At 40.7% G+C, this 17153-nt stretch overlaps 2 protein-coding genes across 2 annotated transcripts; both read left to right on the top strand.

Annotated features, from left to right (window-relative positions):
- The first annotated feature begins 984 nt into the window (after nucleotides 1–984).
- On the top strand, nucleotides 985–8621 carry zmynd19 (zinc finger, MYND-type containing 19). The gene is made up of 6 exons (XM_079364278.1): nucleotides 985–1265; nucleotides 3074–3133; nucleotides 3236–3342; nucleotides 5623–5763; nucleotides 5907–6087; nucleotides 6204–8621. Exons 1-6 carry the CDS (start codon nucleotides 1215–1217, stop codon nucleotides 6345–6347), a joined length of 684 nt encoding a protein of 227 aa, XP_079220404.1. The 5' UTR covers nucleotides 985–1214; the 3' UTR covers nucleotides 6348–8621.
- Nucleotides 8622–10214: 1593 nt separating this feature from the next.
- tmem141 (transmembrane protein 141) lies at nucleotides 10215–13225 on the top strand. Its single transcript, XM_079364317.1, has 5 exons — nucleotides 10215–10406; nucleotides 10596–10662; nucleotides 11842–11925; nucleotides 12022–12132; nucleotides 12989–13225. The coding sequence occupies exons 1-5, from the start codon at nucleotides 10353–10355 to the stop codon at nucleotides 13048–13050; spliced, it is 378 nt and encodes a 125-aa protein (XP_079220443.1). The 5' UTR covers nucleotides 10215–10352; the 3' UTR covers nucleotides 13051–13225.
- Nucleotides 13226–17153: the final 3928 nt, after the last annotated feature.

Below are 17153 nucleotides of genomic sequence, written 5' to 3' on the forward strand. Positions count from 1 at the left end.
ATAAAGGAGTTAACTTCCAATAATTAATTATTACTTGAGTGGCATTCTACTTTGGGACAAGCAACATGTGAGCCTGCTCAGTGACATGACACACTTAGTTCAGCTACTGGTAGCATTTGTGGTGGTCTTGGTGAACAGTTCACTGTATGTATAAGTGTGTGTGTGTTTAGATGTGTAACTGTTCCTGCACTGTTCAATACTTTTCTTAATTAATACATATATATGGTTTTAATAATTAATAATAATTTAATAATTATTCACCCGACATGTTACTGTTGAATGAATGTATTTGACATTTTGCCCCTGTGAAGTCCAAGGCAAATCTCCAACTGTGACAATAAAGTTAAATCTTAAATTGAATCACTGATGGCCTTTGGTAACTGCAAGCCTCCATAGACTGTATAAAATACAATTATTTACAGTCTATGTGTCAGCTACAGCTCCAATTGAATTACCCTCTCGCTATAACTTGTAGCCCATACACAAACAATTCACAACCTTGTCAGACATGTTTCCTGTTTAGCCTATTTGTTTTCCCCAAATCCTTTACACAAAAAGGAAAATGAAGTGATACACAGACAATAATTGAGTCGAAAATAATATACCTGTAATATAACTTTGCAGGCACAGCGTTTTGGTTTTTTATCTCTCCTTTTTTGCTTTATTATGTAGTTTTTTGTGTAGACCTAAATGTACTGCTCAGATTTTTCTCCAAGCATGGAATGTGTTTTTATTCAACTAAATGTACATTTATGAATGAAAACAATAACTGAAAAATGTACCGGCAAGTAATCCAATTATATTTCTGCCAACATTTTACATTCAACCAGTCATTAAATATTTCGCGCGAAAAGTCGGGAAGTGGTCACGAGCGTGTGATGACGCAGCAACTGAAAAAAGACGGACTTAAGAAATACTCTTTTTCAATTGGACAGAATTTTGAGACGACGCGTATTAAAAAAAACATAACGCTGTTTTTAATTGGTCGGTGTGATTGGCGCCCCGCCCCCCTGCTCGGTCGGCTGTCCTGCGCCAGCAGCAGCGGTGTGTCACCGAGGTTTGGGGCTGCTGCCGGAGAGAGACCCGGAGTCAGGGCGAACCTCGACCAGTTAATCCGAACTGGCATCGCAGCGGGGCTGAGGGGCTGCCCCTGCGAGTTTTAAAAACCCCGACTACCGTTTTAGGTTGGACCCTGAGCTTCTTCGTCCTTCCTGATGTCGGATTTCAAGCTCGGGATCGTGCGGCTCGGCCGTGTGGCCGGGAAGGTGAGCTGGATCCCGGGGCTGCCATGTGCGGCCAGGGAAGGGCCCGCGGGTACCAAAAAAAACATGGAAAAAATAGGTTTGGCTGTGATGAGTCGGTGAGATAGTTCTCCTGAATTGTGTAGCTACCCCCTGCCGATGCTAGAGTTGTATATCCTCAGTGATTTTCGCCGTATTTAAACGGATTATAGACGCCGGCCGCGCCGAGCCGGACAGGTTTTCCTCCTCCATCTACACAGTGTCGCTATGGAGCTAAAGCTAACTAGCATGTAGCAGGTTAGCACTGGTCTCGCATCAGACGGTGTAATAGTACCCCAAAGGTAAACACAGGGGGTGTCCAATTTTCACGTCACATGTGTCTGGTAATGTAGGAACAGATGAGACACTGGATTTACTTTTCTTTCTCGGTGGTGGGCATAAACATGGAGCAGTCAGTTAGCTTAGCAGTGCTAACTGTGTTATTTGGATTACACGGTGAAGTGTCTGCTAATAAGGAAGCCATTACCACGCTTCTTCTACTGATTCTTTTGTGCAACGTGACAATGCACCGGCAGTACGACCCAACAGCTGTGACTGAAAACATTTTTTTTTTTTTGTTGTCTTTAGTGACATATGTATTTCTCGTATAGATGTGACGTTACATTACGACTGCTGGTCTCACGAGACAGGACAGGCTCGTGCAGCCCGGGTTTGATTTGATATGTGACGGATCAGCTGCTCACCTGCAGAGTGACAGGGCTCATGGGCTTCAAACAACTCTTTAATAACTCGTTTACACACCATGTCAGTCCTGTTCAGATATGCACAAAGTGTTACTGTTCATGTTTGGACCCTTTTTGGGATGAAGGAAGGAAAACCCGTGCCGTGCTGTGTGGGGCTACAGTGTGGGCATCTTGGCACGTGCAGGGTCCCATTTATAGAGTTCAGGAAGCTCAAACTAGTTTCAGCTCGTTTATATTTGTTGGAGTCCAAACGTGGTACTGTCAAAAATAACTACATCGGGTGATGATGCACTAAAGAGATTACTAAAATAATGTAACTTTTAAAGATTTTTATAGTACATTATAATAAATTTCTGTTGCTTATGTCCTGTGCAGCTGTCACGTGTCAGGCAAATTCCCATATAGGAGTTCAACTGTTATCCTCTGGGATGATTGTGGACTATGAGCATGCTTTCTTTGTCAAAAAAAAGTATTGTGAATCATCAAGTTTTATTTTCCTTTATTATTTTTGGGGCTTTTGCGCTTCGATTGGATAGGACAGCCAAACAGAGACGGGACATTTTAGAAGAAGAGAGTCCAGGTTGACATGCTGCAAAAAAGGCTGAGGCTGGATTGAAACCCCAAGGAGTCATAGAAATAGATGCAGAAATACTAAACTATAAAACCACAGTTCTCCCACAAAAATAAATAAACTTTAACACAAAAAAAAGAAAAACATTATATTTACAAAAAATGAAACTAAACAGTTTAACGGTGTGTGCAGGAATAGCTATCTAGTTAAAATGCATCCAAACCTACACTGCAAACATTTTCAGATGAGTTAACAAGTTGATCTGACTCTTGACGAACTCGAACTTGTAAACATCTGTTTTACTGATGTAACGTATGTGTTTGTTAATTTCGAATACATTTAAGATCTTATTTGGGTTCTGCTCCCATCTTGGCTTTTTCTTGTTTAGGTCTCTTTTCAAGACCCCACCCCCCAATTATTCCCCCCCCCCCCCTTTTTTATAAAGTTGTTCAAGCAGGACTACCAAAGAAAACTCCAGTGTCAATTATAAACGAGAACTGTCTATTCTCTCATTTCAGACAAAGTACACACTGATCGATGAGCAGGACATACCACTGGTGGAAAACTACGCCTTTGAGGTAAATCAAAAAGTTTAACAATAAGGATCTTATTAACACATTTTTGCTGTTGCTGTCTTTCACATAGTGCTCGTGTTTAACGACCACATTATTCATTTCCAGGCACGCATGGAGGTAGATGCGGATGGAAATGGAGCAAAGATCTTTGCTTATGCTTTTGACATCGGTAAAGGCCGTTGGGCAGGACGGCCACTACACGAGCTGCTCTGGTGAGTCATTTGATGATTAGGTCGGTTGTGTTGTCAGGTCTTCTGGTTTGTATACAAAAGTTGAAGTTCTGTTGACGACATGTCTGTTATATAAAAAAACAAACAAACACAAGATGAAGCCCGTAGCACCTCTTTGTAACTTCAGGTAAACATATTAGACATGACAATCAGCGTGTCAGTATTTTCAAAGACATGCTGGTATTGGGATTCAAGTTGTTCAATGTGCATCAATATGAAAACTTTTTTTTGCAGAACACGATGCTTTTGGCGCTTTAGAAGCGGCTGAGTTGGATCACTTTGTTGTTTCCAGTTCCCAAGGCACTGTCTCCACATCCCTCACATGTGACAGAGCAGCACAGCTAAAAAAGGGGAAAACCCATATGCCCCATATGACCCGACATAATAATACTAAATATTCTGTACTTGAGGCTGCGGGTGACTTAAGGCCCCAAAACACCAGGCAGACGGCAAAGAACTCGAGGCAACGAAGGCCACCTGTGGCATCGCCTCACGTTGTGCTCTATACTACAGCCGACGACCAACCACCACGTACGTTCTGCACATGCATGAGAGGAAATAACGCTCCACGGCAGCAGGCGGAGGTAGTCTGTAACCGTCATTTCAAAAAAGTGAAACCCGGAGAGGACGAGGAAGAATAAACCGTTTTCTTCCCGCTGTCACTCAACATTCGTAAATATAGGTACATGTAATCGAGAATAATGTGGAATCAAAAGTTAAAAATAGCACTGCCGTTGTCAGCCCTGATCTTTTATTAGTGGACACAAGAACAGAAGAGGTGTTTCTGTTTGTCTTCCCGTCCACTTGGTCTCCTGTTTCATTAGCTGAACAGCCAATCAGAAATTCCTCCCAACCGCGACAGCCGACAGCGCTTCACACACCACAAAAACTTGGGCGAAGATCACTTACCGACACTCAACTCCGGCTGGCGATCTCCTGTGAGGGCCGTTAGGAGCAGATTCACACTCTGAGTAGTCGAGGCCCGTTTTCTTTCTAGCACCAACATGTCTGTCCTGCGTTCTGATCGATTATCTGTTGAATAGTTAATGTTCTTCTACTTCATTTTAGCCCTGTATTCTTTCTGACGCTGTATCAATGAAGCGTGGGTACAGTTCAGTCATTCTGAGATGAGATCTGTGACTCGATGCAGTGAAGAATGGACCTTCCGCTCTATTTATCAAAATCAAGGCTCCAGTAAAACAAGAAAAAGGTCCAGAGTTTTTAAGATAGACAGAGAGAGAGCTGCTGTCGTGCTTGGATCACTTCAGGCTGCTTATAATCATATGATCTATTTAACATGAGACGTCGCACTGTTCCAGGAACAGCAGGCTTCTCTCTTTGTTTACATACAGAAACTGTATTAAGCGCTGCTCGTACCACTTCAGCTGTGAGTAGTTAGCGATGGGAGATTGCTTTCTATCCATAAGATCTTGGATGACGATCATGTACGGATTATTAAACGGAACAGTGCAGCGCAGGCTCGGCGAATAAAGCCAGGCTAACCCGCCCAGGTGTAAACCTACATGTAAAAAACAATTTCCACTCGGCTCTTCTGTCCTTAAAGTCGAGTTTATATCTTCTCTTTATCTCGGCTGCTTGTTAAAATGCACCCGTGGCGAGCTCGTTTGAAGGTTCAGGAAGATGTGCAGCTGGGTGGAAACTGTCCAACAGGTCCTGCCGGGGAGGATTGAAAAATAAAAGCATATCAAAGATGACGATGTAGATCGAAGTTTTCACTTTCCACCGATTTGATTGAATCATCGGTCGACCGATGGATAAATTGATCTAGGTTGATGTATCGTTACAATGCTACTCTGTATATGGGACATGGGCATGCGAAAATAACCTCTAGGCCACCAGCGCCCCAGTTCTTGTCTAGAAAAAATGTTTTTACCCGCAGACTGATGTCAAAACTGCCCGTACACTTCCTGCTGGTGTCAAAAAGCTGAGTAGTTTGATATTTAAAGAATGGAACTGTGAAAGTTCAGTGGCTAACTATCGTACTTAAAGGTCAACATCAGATTTCTGTGCTTTGACTGTCATTAAAGAAAGTCCTTCCATGTTCGTCGGTGCCTTTAGTTTGTTTTTTTTCACAAGTATTCACAATCCTATCATGTTCGGAAAGGAGCAGGGAGAAGAATAAATCTTATTTTATGTCGGTGCCTTTTCCCTCCATTACACTGAATATATGAAGGGTCATCCAAGTGAACTGTCCTGATTTTTTTGAACTGACTTTGAATCTCGTTGTATGTCTTGACCTAGGGAGAAGCACAGAGGAGGCATCGCCCCCAGTTTTCAAGTCATCCACATAAACTCTGTGACTGTGGACAACAGGCTAGACAACCTGAGACTGGTGCCTGTGGGCTGGAGCCCCAAACCAGAGGAGATTTCCAGCAAGCAGAGGTAGGACTACGCTACAGCGTACCCTAGCTGAATATAAATCATGAAACAGTAATCTGGGTTTGTTTTTTGCATTCTTCCATCTGTATCAGGTTTAAAAAGTGACACATTACTGATTTTATGCCGTTGTGCTGGTTTTTGCCTAGAGAGCAGTCTCTGTACTGGCTGGCCATCCAGCAAGTACCTGCTGACCCGGTGGAGGAGCAGTATCTGGAACTGAGCCGCACGCGCTACTACAACGCTAACGGGGAGCTGGTGGAGGAAGAGGAGTGCTCCTGCACGTACTACGAGTGTCATTATCCTCCTTGTTCACTCATCGAGAGAAGGGTACGATTTTAAACTGGCCTAAATCCAAGTCTTTAGTTTGTAAAGAAGAGTTCAGTTGGCCTAATTAATTGATCAAGAGCGAAAAAGAATGATCAAGTTTCTTTGTCTTCCTGCAGCTCCGGGAGTTCAACATCTGCGGCCGCTGCCAGGTGGCGCGCTACTGCGGCTCCCAGTGTCAGCAGAGGGACTGGCCCGCTCACAAGAAGCAGTGCCGCGAGCGCAAGCGGGTGCTGGCCCTGGAGTCGGAGCCCGAGCGATGATCTGTCCTCGCCTGGGAGAGAGCAGAGGAGAGGAGAACGAGGCAGGAGCAGGGCTAGACTTTGAGGGAGGGGAGCAGGGAGGAAGTGCGACGTGGGGGGGAAACGCTGACAAGAGACTAACGACTGAGGACAATGTTGGTTGCTTGATGGATTCTGGGGGTAAATAGAAGGAGGATAAGGAGTCTAAAGACATCTGCCACTTCCCAGAACTGGTATTTCTCCATAGCTTGCTTTCACGTGGATGACGGGGAAAGTTGTGTTTTTTGTTTTGTTTTTTTCTCGAGGGGGGGAGACCCTCGAGCTCTACTTGCTGCTATGGTTTTGTATGTGAGGGGGGGAAAAGTTGTCTTGTTGATGAACTGGACAAGCTTCTTTGGACCACAATGCAAAGAGTCGTCGTCATCCACTTTCCTTCCTCCCCCTCCTCCCCTCCCCAGCCGCTGGGTGCGGTGACGTCTGTGCAAAAGTTCGGGGGGTGTGTGGGGAGGGAGACCCCAGGGGCTGCAGTACCTGTCGTTCAGCTGGTACAATGGGACATGGACCTTTTCACTGTATCGCTCCCTTTCTGACCTCTCTGCTGCACACGGCTGCTGTCTTCATGGCCATCAACACCTTAGCCACCTCCCTGTCCGTCTGTCTGTCGTACCCCCTCTAACCCCGCCCCTCGCCCCCACTCAGCCAACCACAACACATCAGAGTTCACTGAGTCAATCACACTACCAGTATTGAATGTGTATGTGTGTATGCTTCTTTATGTGTGTATGTGTGATACAAATATGTACTGAAGGATATTAACACGGTCTACAGGGCAGGGTTATTGTACGTCTCCTCTCTTCCTAAAGGGGCCATATGACACCGTCAGGAATCGTTGGGTTTAATATTTTCACAGTTCGATAATTAAGTAGCTGCCAAATTAAGGACTGTTTTCTTTTCTTTTTCTTTTTTTAGAAGTCTTTGTGAAATCTTGATCATTTTCTTTTCTATACATTTGGCCACACTTGTTCAAGACTCGGTACAACGTTTTAATGAGCTGAAGTAACTGGAGTTAATCCACTTTAAAAAGACAAAGTGACTTCTCAAAATTTAAAGGCCTTTTCTGGTGTTATCGGTACTGAAACAGGCGATGATCAAAATAACAAGTCCACGTTCTCCAGACGCAAAGTTTCTACCAAAGTCTACTCTGACGTGCAGTTTGGCACTCCTCTATCAACCGTTTTCCATCCTTCCAGTCAGTCTGTGGTTTGCTAGTTTTTAAAGGACAGACCTCTCTTTTCAATATTTGCACCTGCAGGGTTATGATGCGCGCGTGTTGGGTTGTGCTCAGTCTGTGTGAGAGTTTGCTCTAAGGGTTATTTTTATTTTATTTTTGAAGAAATTCTATCAATGGAGCTATATTTATTTAAAATGTTTGATTGTGGAACCTGTCTGTTGTTTTGCTTTTTTTTTTTTTTTTTTGTCCTGGTGATATTTGAAGGTAAGCATCATAAAGGTGGGACCTTTTTTTTTTTTTTTTTTTTTTTTTTATGTCCCTTCTTGTCGGGCAGGGACGAGGAATGAACACTTTAAACCTGTCATTCGACTGCCCTCTTTGGATCCTGAATGCATAAGTGAGTCCTACTCTGTGTTGCCCATCCAGATTTTCCATGAAAACACTGCACACCATCGTTGTCACTTAAAGAAATCTTCCATGTGAGAGATGTCTGGGAGTGTAAAACTTGAATTCCCCCCTTTACACACCTTCTTTGTCCATTATATTTCAGAGAATGGTTTAATGAGCTGAACCATTTCCTGCGAGTTTTTTTTTTTTTTTTTTTTTTTCCTTCTTTCTTGGTTGTGCTTCTCCTAAATCGCCTGCCTTCCTTGTATTACCTACAGTGCACACCTGCTAAATGTGTCCTTGTGTGTCTTAGGTGAGGAGTCCAGACATTTGGTTTGCATGTAATCCACAGACGTACATGCTACTTGTTGATTGTTCATTTTGTATGTATGTGTGCGTATGTGTGAGTGTGAGAACAGGTTTTCAACACTGCACTAAAATTTGGCTCCCAGTGTTTGCGTATTTGTCGTTGATGGGTCGAAGGGAGGGGGTGTGATTTGCAATTCGGAGTGTACAGATTGTGTCTGAAATCTTTTTGTTTTGTAAGATTATAAACATTAATCACCATAGAAATAAAGAGATACAATATGTGAATGGAAGAACAGTTAAGGTTAACTGACAGTTGCTTTTCCAATGTTAAATGATAATAAATAAAATAAAAAATATGTTTGAGTGTCTGTAATACTTATCATTTTACTCCTAACTTTAAACCATGTGGATTTTAAAGTTTCTTTTCGAGGTGTTGGATGGACTGGCAGTGGTGTTACGGGTCCCGCCGTGCAGTGCCTGTGGTCCACGGGGTGGGCTAGTTTACATCTCTAGAAGTAGTTTTCAATCCATTCTGTCTCCTTGATGACATGAAACAGAAGCACAGCTGCTTTCCTTTAGCCGTCTTGTAACTTAAGCCTGTGTTGTTACTTTTATCTCAGCAGCAGCAGTCGTTGGGTTTCTCCATCTGCCTCATTTTTTTCTTCTTCCCCTCGCTCATCCAGCATTAGATGGAACCCGAGGTCACTGAGGTCAAAGATCATCCGAGGGATCAAACATCAGATGTCAGCAAGCTGTGCTGTTGAGGTCACTATGATGACTGTTAAAGCCAAAACGTTCACGTCTTTGTTTGTTTACAGGGGCCAAGTCTTAATGCTGCTGTAATGAAGCTTAGCAAGGAAAGGAAAAAAATACAACCTTGTGGGTGGATATACTACTGTAGTATATCTGTTGGAAGAGTGGTTTCAGATTTGCCATAAATTGTTCATCTAAATCCATGAAGATTTAATGAATACTGAGAAATCCAAACATTATTTACAGGGTAATATCCTGAGCTGGTTTGCTGAGTTCAGTGCCTCGCTCAAGGGCACCTATTCAGTGCTCAGGAAGTGAACTTGCACCTGTCCAGCAACCAGACCAATTTCTAGACTTGAGCTGGTGACTCTTCAATTCCCAACCCAAGTCCCTACAGATTGAGCTACTGTAGCCCACAGTTAGGGGCGGTTACCTGGACAAAAAGGATTTGTTACTCAGGGATAATAAGAAAATCAACCTTTTATCATGACAAAAGCAAAGTTGTTTCCTCTTTAACTCCAGATGAGGAGTGCTGAAGCACCCCCTTGTTCATGGAGGGCCTTTTGAAAACAGCTTGATCAACTCATCAGACCCTTCTTCAGTCGAGATCCAACACAGGACTGTCTCACATAATGTTTTTATTGTGATTAAAGATAACATTAGGATTGGTCTTCATCTTGTGAAGCTGCATCTCCACAGGCGGGTGCCTACGACAAACAAACAACCAAACAAAGGTTGCTTTCTTGTTTTAATTATTTTAAGATATGAGTGTTTTGTTTTCTTGAGATAAAGTGAGTCTACCAGATTGTTTTCTATCTGGAGATAAAAGAGCAGTTACCCTATGAACTGATGATAATAGCATTAAATTAAAATTTTTAAAATTTATTCTTTGGGGATTTTGAATCCAGAAATTTAACAAAACTTCTCTTTCTTTTTTCTTGTAATTGACACAATTATTCATAATTACTGATTTTTTTTTAATTTTTCTAAACTTATTTAAGCTTTTTTTTGTTTTTAAAATGCCCTTACATGACATATCCATATTTATCCATATATTGTGTGTGTTGGTTGAAATGTTATATTTTCAATATCAATGTATGATGTTTTTATATTTTGCCTCCTAAACACCGAGTCTTTACTTTGTTTAATCTCCTTGGCCATGAGCTGCAGTACACCCTCCCCACCTATAGGTGTCGCCAGTGTTTTATACAAACAGCTTTCCCTCTCTTGTGTTTGTATTTCTTGGTCTCCGGCACGGACGTTTCGTAACAGCAGGGTTATGTACAGTTTCAACATGAGTTAATGTCAAGTTTAAATTAACCTCTCGTTTTACAGAAACTTAAAAGATGGTGAATATCGGTCTCACCAAAGTGGACGACGCGCTGGCTGCGAAACATCCGGTGAGCTTTGGTTTGTTATTCTTACCTCTACAGTACTTGACTGATGATCTCTGGAGGACACTGAGTCAAATCATTTAGATGCTGCAAATATTCACACTTTTGCAGTGTCTCATAAGACTGCAATGGACAGTTTTAACTGGACTCATAGTTGAATAATTGCTGTAATGTTTGTTTTGCTCACATCTCCAGGGTTTAGGGAGTTATGCAGCCTGTCAGTCTCACGCCTTCATGAAGGGGACTGGCACCTTTGTACTTGGTAAGTGATGAAATTCATGCACTAGAAAAGCACAGATAATAGTCGTTTTTTAGACTAACATTTAGCAGACATTAAAGGTATTGTTGCACACATACATTAAGGATTGCACATCCTTTGAGTAATTTCTGAATTCGTGTCCGAGAACTAACATTTTAACCAACTTTCACCGTTTCAATTGTCCATAGACAAATGCATACTCTTGCAGTAAAGTAAAGTAAATGACGTTATTTGGAAGTATGCCACAGGAGGGCGCTATACTCTTCAGGTTATTCTGATGACAGTAAAGCAGTGTTTAATGACATGCTGCACACTGAACTCATCACAGTAATAAGCAATGACTGTTGTGTCCTAAACGTTTTAAAATAATACCAGCTTTCATATGGATCATTAGTTCAACACGAAAGATGTTAGCCATTGAGTTTTATTAGAATTAATTTTAAAATGAGAAACTTTAATCATCTGTAATACGACATAATTAACCTATACATGTGCTGATACATACTGTAAGTACACAATTGAAGTATATAGGGGCATTGTCTTTTTTGTTTCACTAAACTTTGGAACAGATTTTTCTGATGCAGTAATTTCTACATTGTTTCTTCATTGTAATTTAAAATCTGTGAAGATGAGTAATTGAAGAGGTCTGAGGCACTCAGAGTGGTGTGCATGAAAAGGTCTTGAATTCATCAGGACTACAGACGCATACCACTCTGAGCGCCTCAGACCTCTTCAGAGGGTCTCATTCTCCTCAACAATTTCCCCCAAAAAATCAACACCCATGCATCTGTTTTTGTTGGGGTTTTTTTAATAAAAAAAAATGTCAGCAGACATTTCCAAACAACAATAAACAAAAGAACTCAGACAAATATCAAACTCTGGATTAAACTTTGAACCTATACAACCTCAAATACAATAAAACCGCTGCTACTGATAAGGACTGTATGTATTAAATTTCCAGATTAGTCAAAATGAAATTCATCATCAGTGTGTAGTCTCTTGTGTAATGGAAACCAGTGCCTCAAACAAAATAGAGTCAATAGAACGACAGCTGTACACTGTTTTCTAAGTGCTCTCGACATAAGCATGAAAGAAATTGGTATTGAATGGCCAACAGAATGTTTTAATGTTCCACGTTGCTGCTTGATGTTAATTGAGATGTGTCTTTTGTTTCTCTATCAGGCGCTGGCACTTTATTTGCTCTTCAGAAAGCTCTCCAGAGGAAGCTGCCTTATCCTCTTCAGTGGAACTTACTCATTTCAGTAGGTGAGGAATGAAATGTGAAAGTGAGCACAAGAACTCAATGATTATATGAAGAGCCACCCATACTTATACTCACCTTACCGCTCTCTCCTTTCTCAGTGGCCTCGTCATTAGGAAGCTATGCAGTAACTCGCTGGGAAACGCAGAAATGCTCAGACCTCTGGATTCTGCTAGAAACAGGAAACGTCCCAGACAGATCACCACCTCAGGGTGAGTGCAGTGTATAGATTCGGACTACCTCGCCATCCCTTTCACTTTATTTATAGACATACCTTTTCCTATCAACATACAGCACAAAGTGTATCCAATGGGAACAGAACAGATCAACAATAGAACAAAATGCAACATTTAAAACTAATCTAATGTAATGGTTAGTCAGTAATAATTTAAAGGTCCTATGTGGAGTTTTTAGTTGGTTACTAAACTGTTCCTACCAATGTCTACAAGAGTAAACAAGACCATTTGTGATATGGTTTTTAATTGCATTATTTCTGTTTATATAATACAATTTTCAGAAATGTGCTCAGTGTAAAAAATCAAACATACATCTTTGATTAGACTATACTTGTTCTGTTAAATCCAAATTTAATCCGGATATGTCTGCAAAGCTACTGTGAGGAACTCTGGTTTTGGCGAGCCCTGTTGACAAAGTGATGCCTGTTATCTCTTTGCTGAGTTTCTCCTGCACACACCCATTTGATGTTTTCTGACCAAAAATGTCACACTGCTTTATTTTTGAAAGTGAGACATGTCACTCATTATGAATATTCGCTGTTTATATGGTAAACCAAATAAAAGGAATGCTGTTTCTTGTCATGTGACACCTCCCCTACTGGAGCGGAAACTGGCATTCAAAAAGGCAGCGTCGTAATCATTAGTCAAGTCACAGATTATTTTGATTGCTTTCACAGGTCATAGAGAGGCATTGCTGTTAATTTCAGACTGTGTCATAGCATATGTGTCATAACTTTATTAAATATAGAGAAAGAGCTACATTGCTACCAAGAGGCACTAACTCCTTAAGCTGTGTCACCTCTGTTAACCTGTGTTTATGTTTGTCTTGCAGTGTCGAAACCAGACGAACCAAAAGGACCCGGAAAGACAAAATACGGTGACGTGATGGATTGAAATGAAATTTTAAACGATCTTGTGCATCTACTCTGCATAAAAAGTGTTTGTCTGTGAATGTGTCATGGTGGAGTTATTGAGATAAGCTGCACACTGGATGTGAAACACACACAACTTGTGTTGTTTTTTTCTCTTTTTTTTTTCTGCATACCACATAAATAAAGTATCATTTTTATGCTGGTGTTGCTTTTAAGAGTTTGTGGAGCTTTTGAATTTCATAACAGCATTACTGTGTGGATAAATAGACGAGTTTCCTGAAGCAGAGGTCAGGCATTAGTTTGGGTTTTTAGGAGGAATCCGATGCTAAGCTTGTGATCCTGTATTATGGTGTGGATGCATTTGTTTGACATACAACTGAATTTCCACTGAACTCCCAAAACCAGCCACATTTAAATGTCAGTTTCTGTTTTCAAGCTTTTGAACTTCATTTACAGATTGATCATAGTATGTAGTTCAAATCATGAATGGTTTAGATAACAGAGAGCCAACCAGTGTTGAGTGATGTATCCATTTAAGTAGATATACACTCTTCCCTGTGGGCTGCAGTATAATCATGAAACCATTTACTGTTTGCTTTGAGCTGATGCGTGTTCATTCATCCATCTTCAGTTGAGTGTTGATGCTGTGAACCCTTTGACCCCCTGAGATGAATAAATATTAATCCTGTTCAGTCTTAAACCAACTTGGCATCAGCGCAGAGGCACAAAATCCATGAGGTAAAGTGCTAACTTAGAGTGACAGCACTAGCATTATGTTTGGTGGATGATAAATGGCAGTAGAAATTGAGAAGGATCGCAATTTTAGAGTAATATAGGCAAAAATTGGCTCCAGATGAAAGAGAACGAAGGAAGTGAGAATCATTGGAACATTTGGAAACCTCTTATTTTAGATCTACCTCCATCCTGCATATGGATGCCTGTTTTAGGATTAGTTTTGAAGGTTTGCTTAATTAAGCATATTCAAAGTCATAATGAAAACAGAAATAAATAAGTGCATGCATGTCTCAGCGTTGGTTTCTCTCCAGTTAGGATGTTTTTTTATGGCTGAATGTGAGATGCTTGGGGCATAATGCCAACGTATAGAGTACAAACACAACACTGATCCACCATCCCCTCAGTCATAAACACACACACACACACACACACACACACACATTCATGTTCTCAGCATTAGGAAGGGTAAATGAGGACAGTGTTGCATGAGAAACAGTATTCTATTGCTACATACACCTTCTATTGAATATGTAGAGTATGTCAAATTAAACAAGAAATTCTAAACTAATATATACCGTAAGTATATATTTATGCAAACATGTTAAATTAATTAATGACGTCCTTTAGAACAACATATAGGCTGGAAATAAAAAGCCCTTTTGTCCTTATACAATGAAATTAAGAAATACTTCATCTTAAATGCACAACATGTATGCATCCACATTAAGTGCAAACGTGCATTAAAGTAAAACCATGTGTACACAGAAAGTACTGTATATTAAATGGTGGATGATGTATATCGCACAATTAAAAAAAATGAATTGCACAAGAGAAAATTGGATTGCACAACTAAAAATGTATAGCAGTAGTAGAAAATGTGTTCTTTTTTTGTGAGATGTGACTATTGCACAGTGGGTCAGTGCAGCTCCTTTTAGTGCACATGACCTGACAAATACTAGACGACTCTCTAGCTATGTTTGCTAATACAAGGCAGAATGGACACTGCAAAATCACATTTAATTGCATGTGCAAATTAAGCTTGCCTTTTGTGTGGTGGTTAGTAAAGCATATAGCATGTACTCTGTGTTGTTGTTTAATATGTTATTAGTATTTCATTGGTGTCACATAGATGATAGTTGAATATAACTGTACGGCTTCTTGGACTTTACAAAGATCAAATGTGACACAGAGGAGAACACAGCTGATCCCTTCATCACAAACACCCAGATTTAAAGGTTCCCCCCAAAACTATGAGTTCTTCAGGTTCAGAACTTGTGTCCTTTACAAGGGACAAGCTTCTTTACTCAGTCCAGACCCTACAGATCTGCATACTCTTGCTTCAATGAAAATCTGTCTGAAGACAAGGGAAAACAAATGCATTAAATATCTCGTAACATTTGTGCTTAGATTTTTTTCATAGTGAATACAAGATTAAGATTGCATTTTGCAAATCTGTACCAAAAGCATGACCTCCTCAGTTCATATGCATAACTGAACTAGTTTGTACAATACAACGTTAGCAGCATATTTCCTGGTATTTTCTACAGACCAGTGAAACAATAGAGTCTTTCACTCTGCTTTAACACCTCCTGTGAAAGATGCAGCCAAAGTCCAGGTAATTAATTCTTGGATAACAAGCTTAGGGAAGTCTTCAGGGAGTTTAAAACCAATGCTCACAATGGTGCACATTTTTCCAGTGTCTATAAAGACTAAGTGGATTGGTGGGTTTTATGGTAAAGGCAAATGGTTTTGGAAACATTTTAATGCTGTTTTTTTTTCTGTATTCTTTTTTAAACCTGAATCCACCCCCATTCTTGCTTCCTGTCGTTCTCATCCTCCCACTGTAATTCAAATCTGATTTTACACCTCAATGATTTGACGGTTTTGAATTCTCTTCCATCCAAACAAAAAAAAGGCTTTATGAATTGAAGAAGCTCTCAAATGCTTTGTCACATGCACAATGAGGAAAAGACTTGGAGGAACAGCGAGCAAACAGGAGATAATGAGGGAAGACGCTGCATGAGAGCGTACTGTGTGTGTGTAAGTGGTTACATGAGAGGATTGACTTAGGATCTGTACACATCCTACAACTAACACAAAAAGTGGTATGGACTGGATTTTTTGGCACGCTTGTTAACCACTGGCATGCTTTCCAGAGAGTGTGCAGAGTGTGTGAGTTGTGCAGTTTTTTTTTTGCAGCGGCAGCATTGCATGTGCGTGACAACATGAGAAGAGAGAGATGAGGAGAGCAGGACCGAGCACTCATTTGTCTGACCCTGTGAGCCCACTGAGTTGAGCTGCAACTGGACAGTGTGCACTTCTTCTTTTCTCCTCTCCTTCTCTTTCTTTATATCTTTTGCTACAAAGCAGTCCAGGCCTGCAAGTCAGTAAAAGATCCCAAAATACTCAACTTACACCTGATCAACGATGTGAAAAACAAACTGTTGGTCTAAATCTATAACCTGAAACAGTTTCATTGTGTATATGAACAACGGATCTATTCCAGCCTGGAGTCATAATCAATTTTAACAAATGACTGCGATAACAACTGGTGTGTCATTGACTGTCAGAGGGAGAAAGCAGCTCATGTTCATTGTGAGGGGATTTATTGATTGTGTGTCCTCTCTATCAGCATCTAAAAAAATCATGAAGAGCACTTCATTGACATCATCTAGTAAATATGTGCTTCAATATCTGGTCTAACAAGAAAAATAACAGTACGCGTTAGGTAATGTTGTGTTTGTGACTGTGCGACAGGATCTTCAACTCTAATCACTGCTCAGGCATCAGCATGGGATAAGAGTTCATGTCTGAACAGGTCAGAGATAAACACAGGTCTGTCTGTGCAGGGGCTGAGAGTTTCTCCGAGTGACTCATCAGTGAAGCAGAAAACAAACTGAAGAATGTCCCTGAAGTGACAGATATTGTTGTGGTGTGATGTACATCGCATTATCAAACGATCATGCATGAAGAAAGGGTTGTGTGCATGCAAAGGCTAATAACAGGGAACATTGAAGTGAGATAGGTTTAGTTGCTATTGATTGCAGCCTCATTACAAAAAAATTATTGAAAGACCTTTATTTTGTTATTCCAAGGAATATTCTAAGTCTAGGTGAGGGGGCGGCTGTGCTAAGTATATATCAGAAATCAAGAGAGCAATTTGACATTGGCTGATTCTTTGTGGTAATTTCTTTGAAAAATGCATTCTAAAGGGTAAGTCATGAACGAGGTATTTAGGTGTAAATATAACATCGAAGATTACTTTGTACTATCATTCTGATTTTGAATTTTACATCCAATAAGCAACCAATAAAGCAAAAAATATGTACAATACTCCAACTTTGCAACTCTGTGAAACTGAGAGTGCACACACTGCATAATGTAGCTGAA

The sequence above is a fragment of the Symphodus melops genome (genome assembly GCF_947650265.1).
Source record: "Symphodus melops genome assembly, chromosome: 16".
NCBI lineage: Eukaryota > Metazoa > Chordata > Actinopteri > Labriformes > Labridae > Symphodus > Symphodus melops.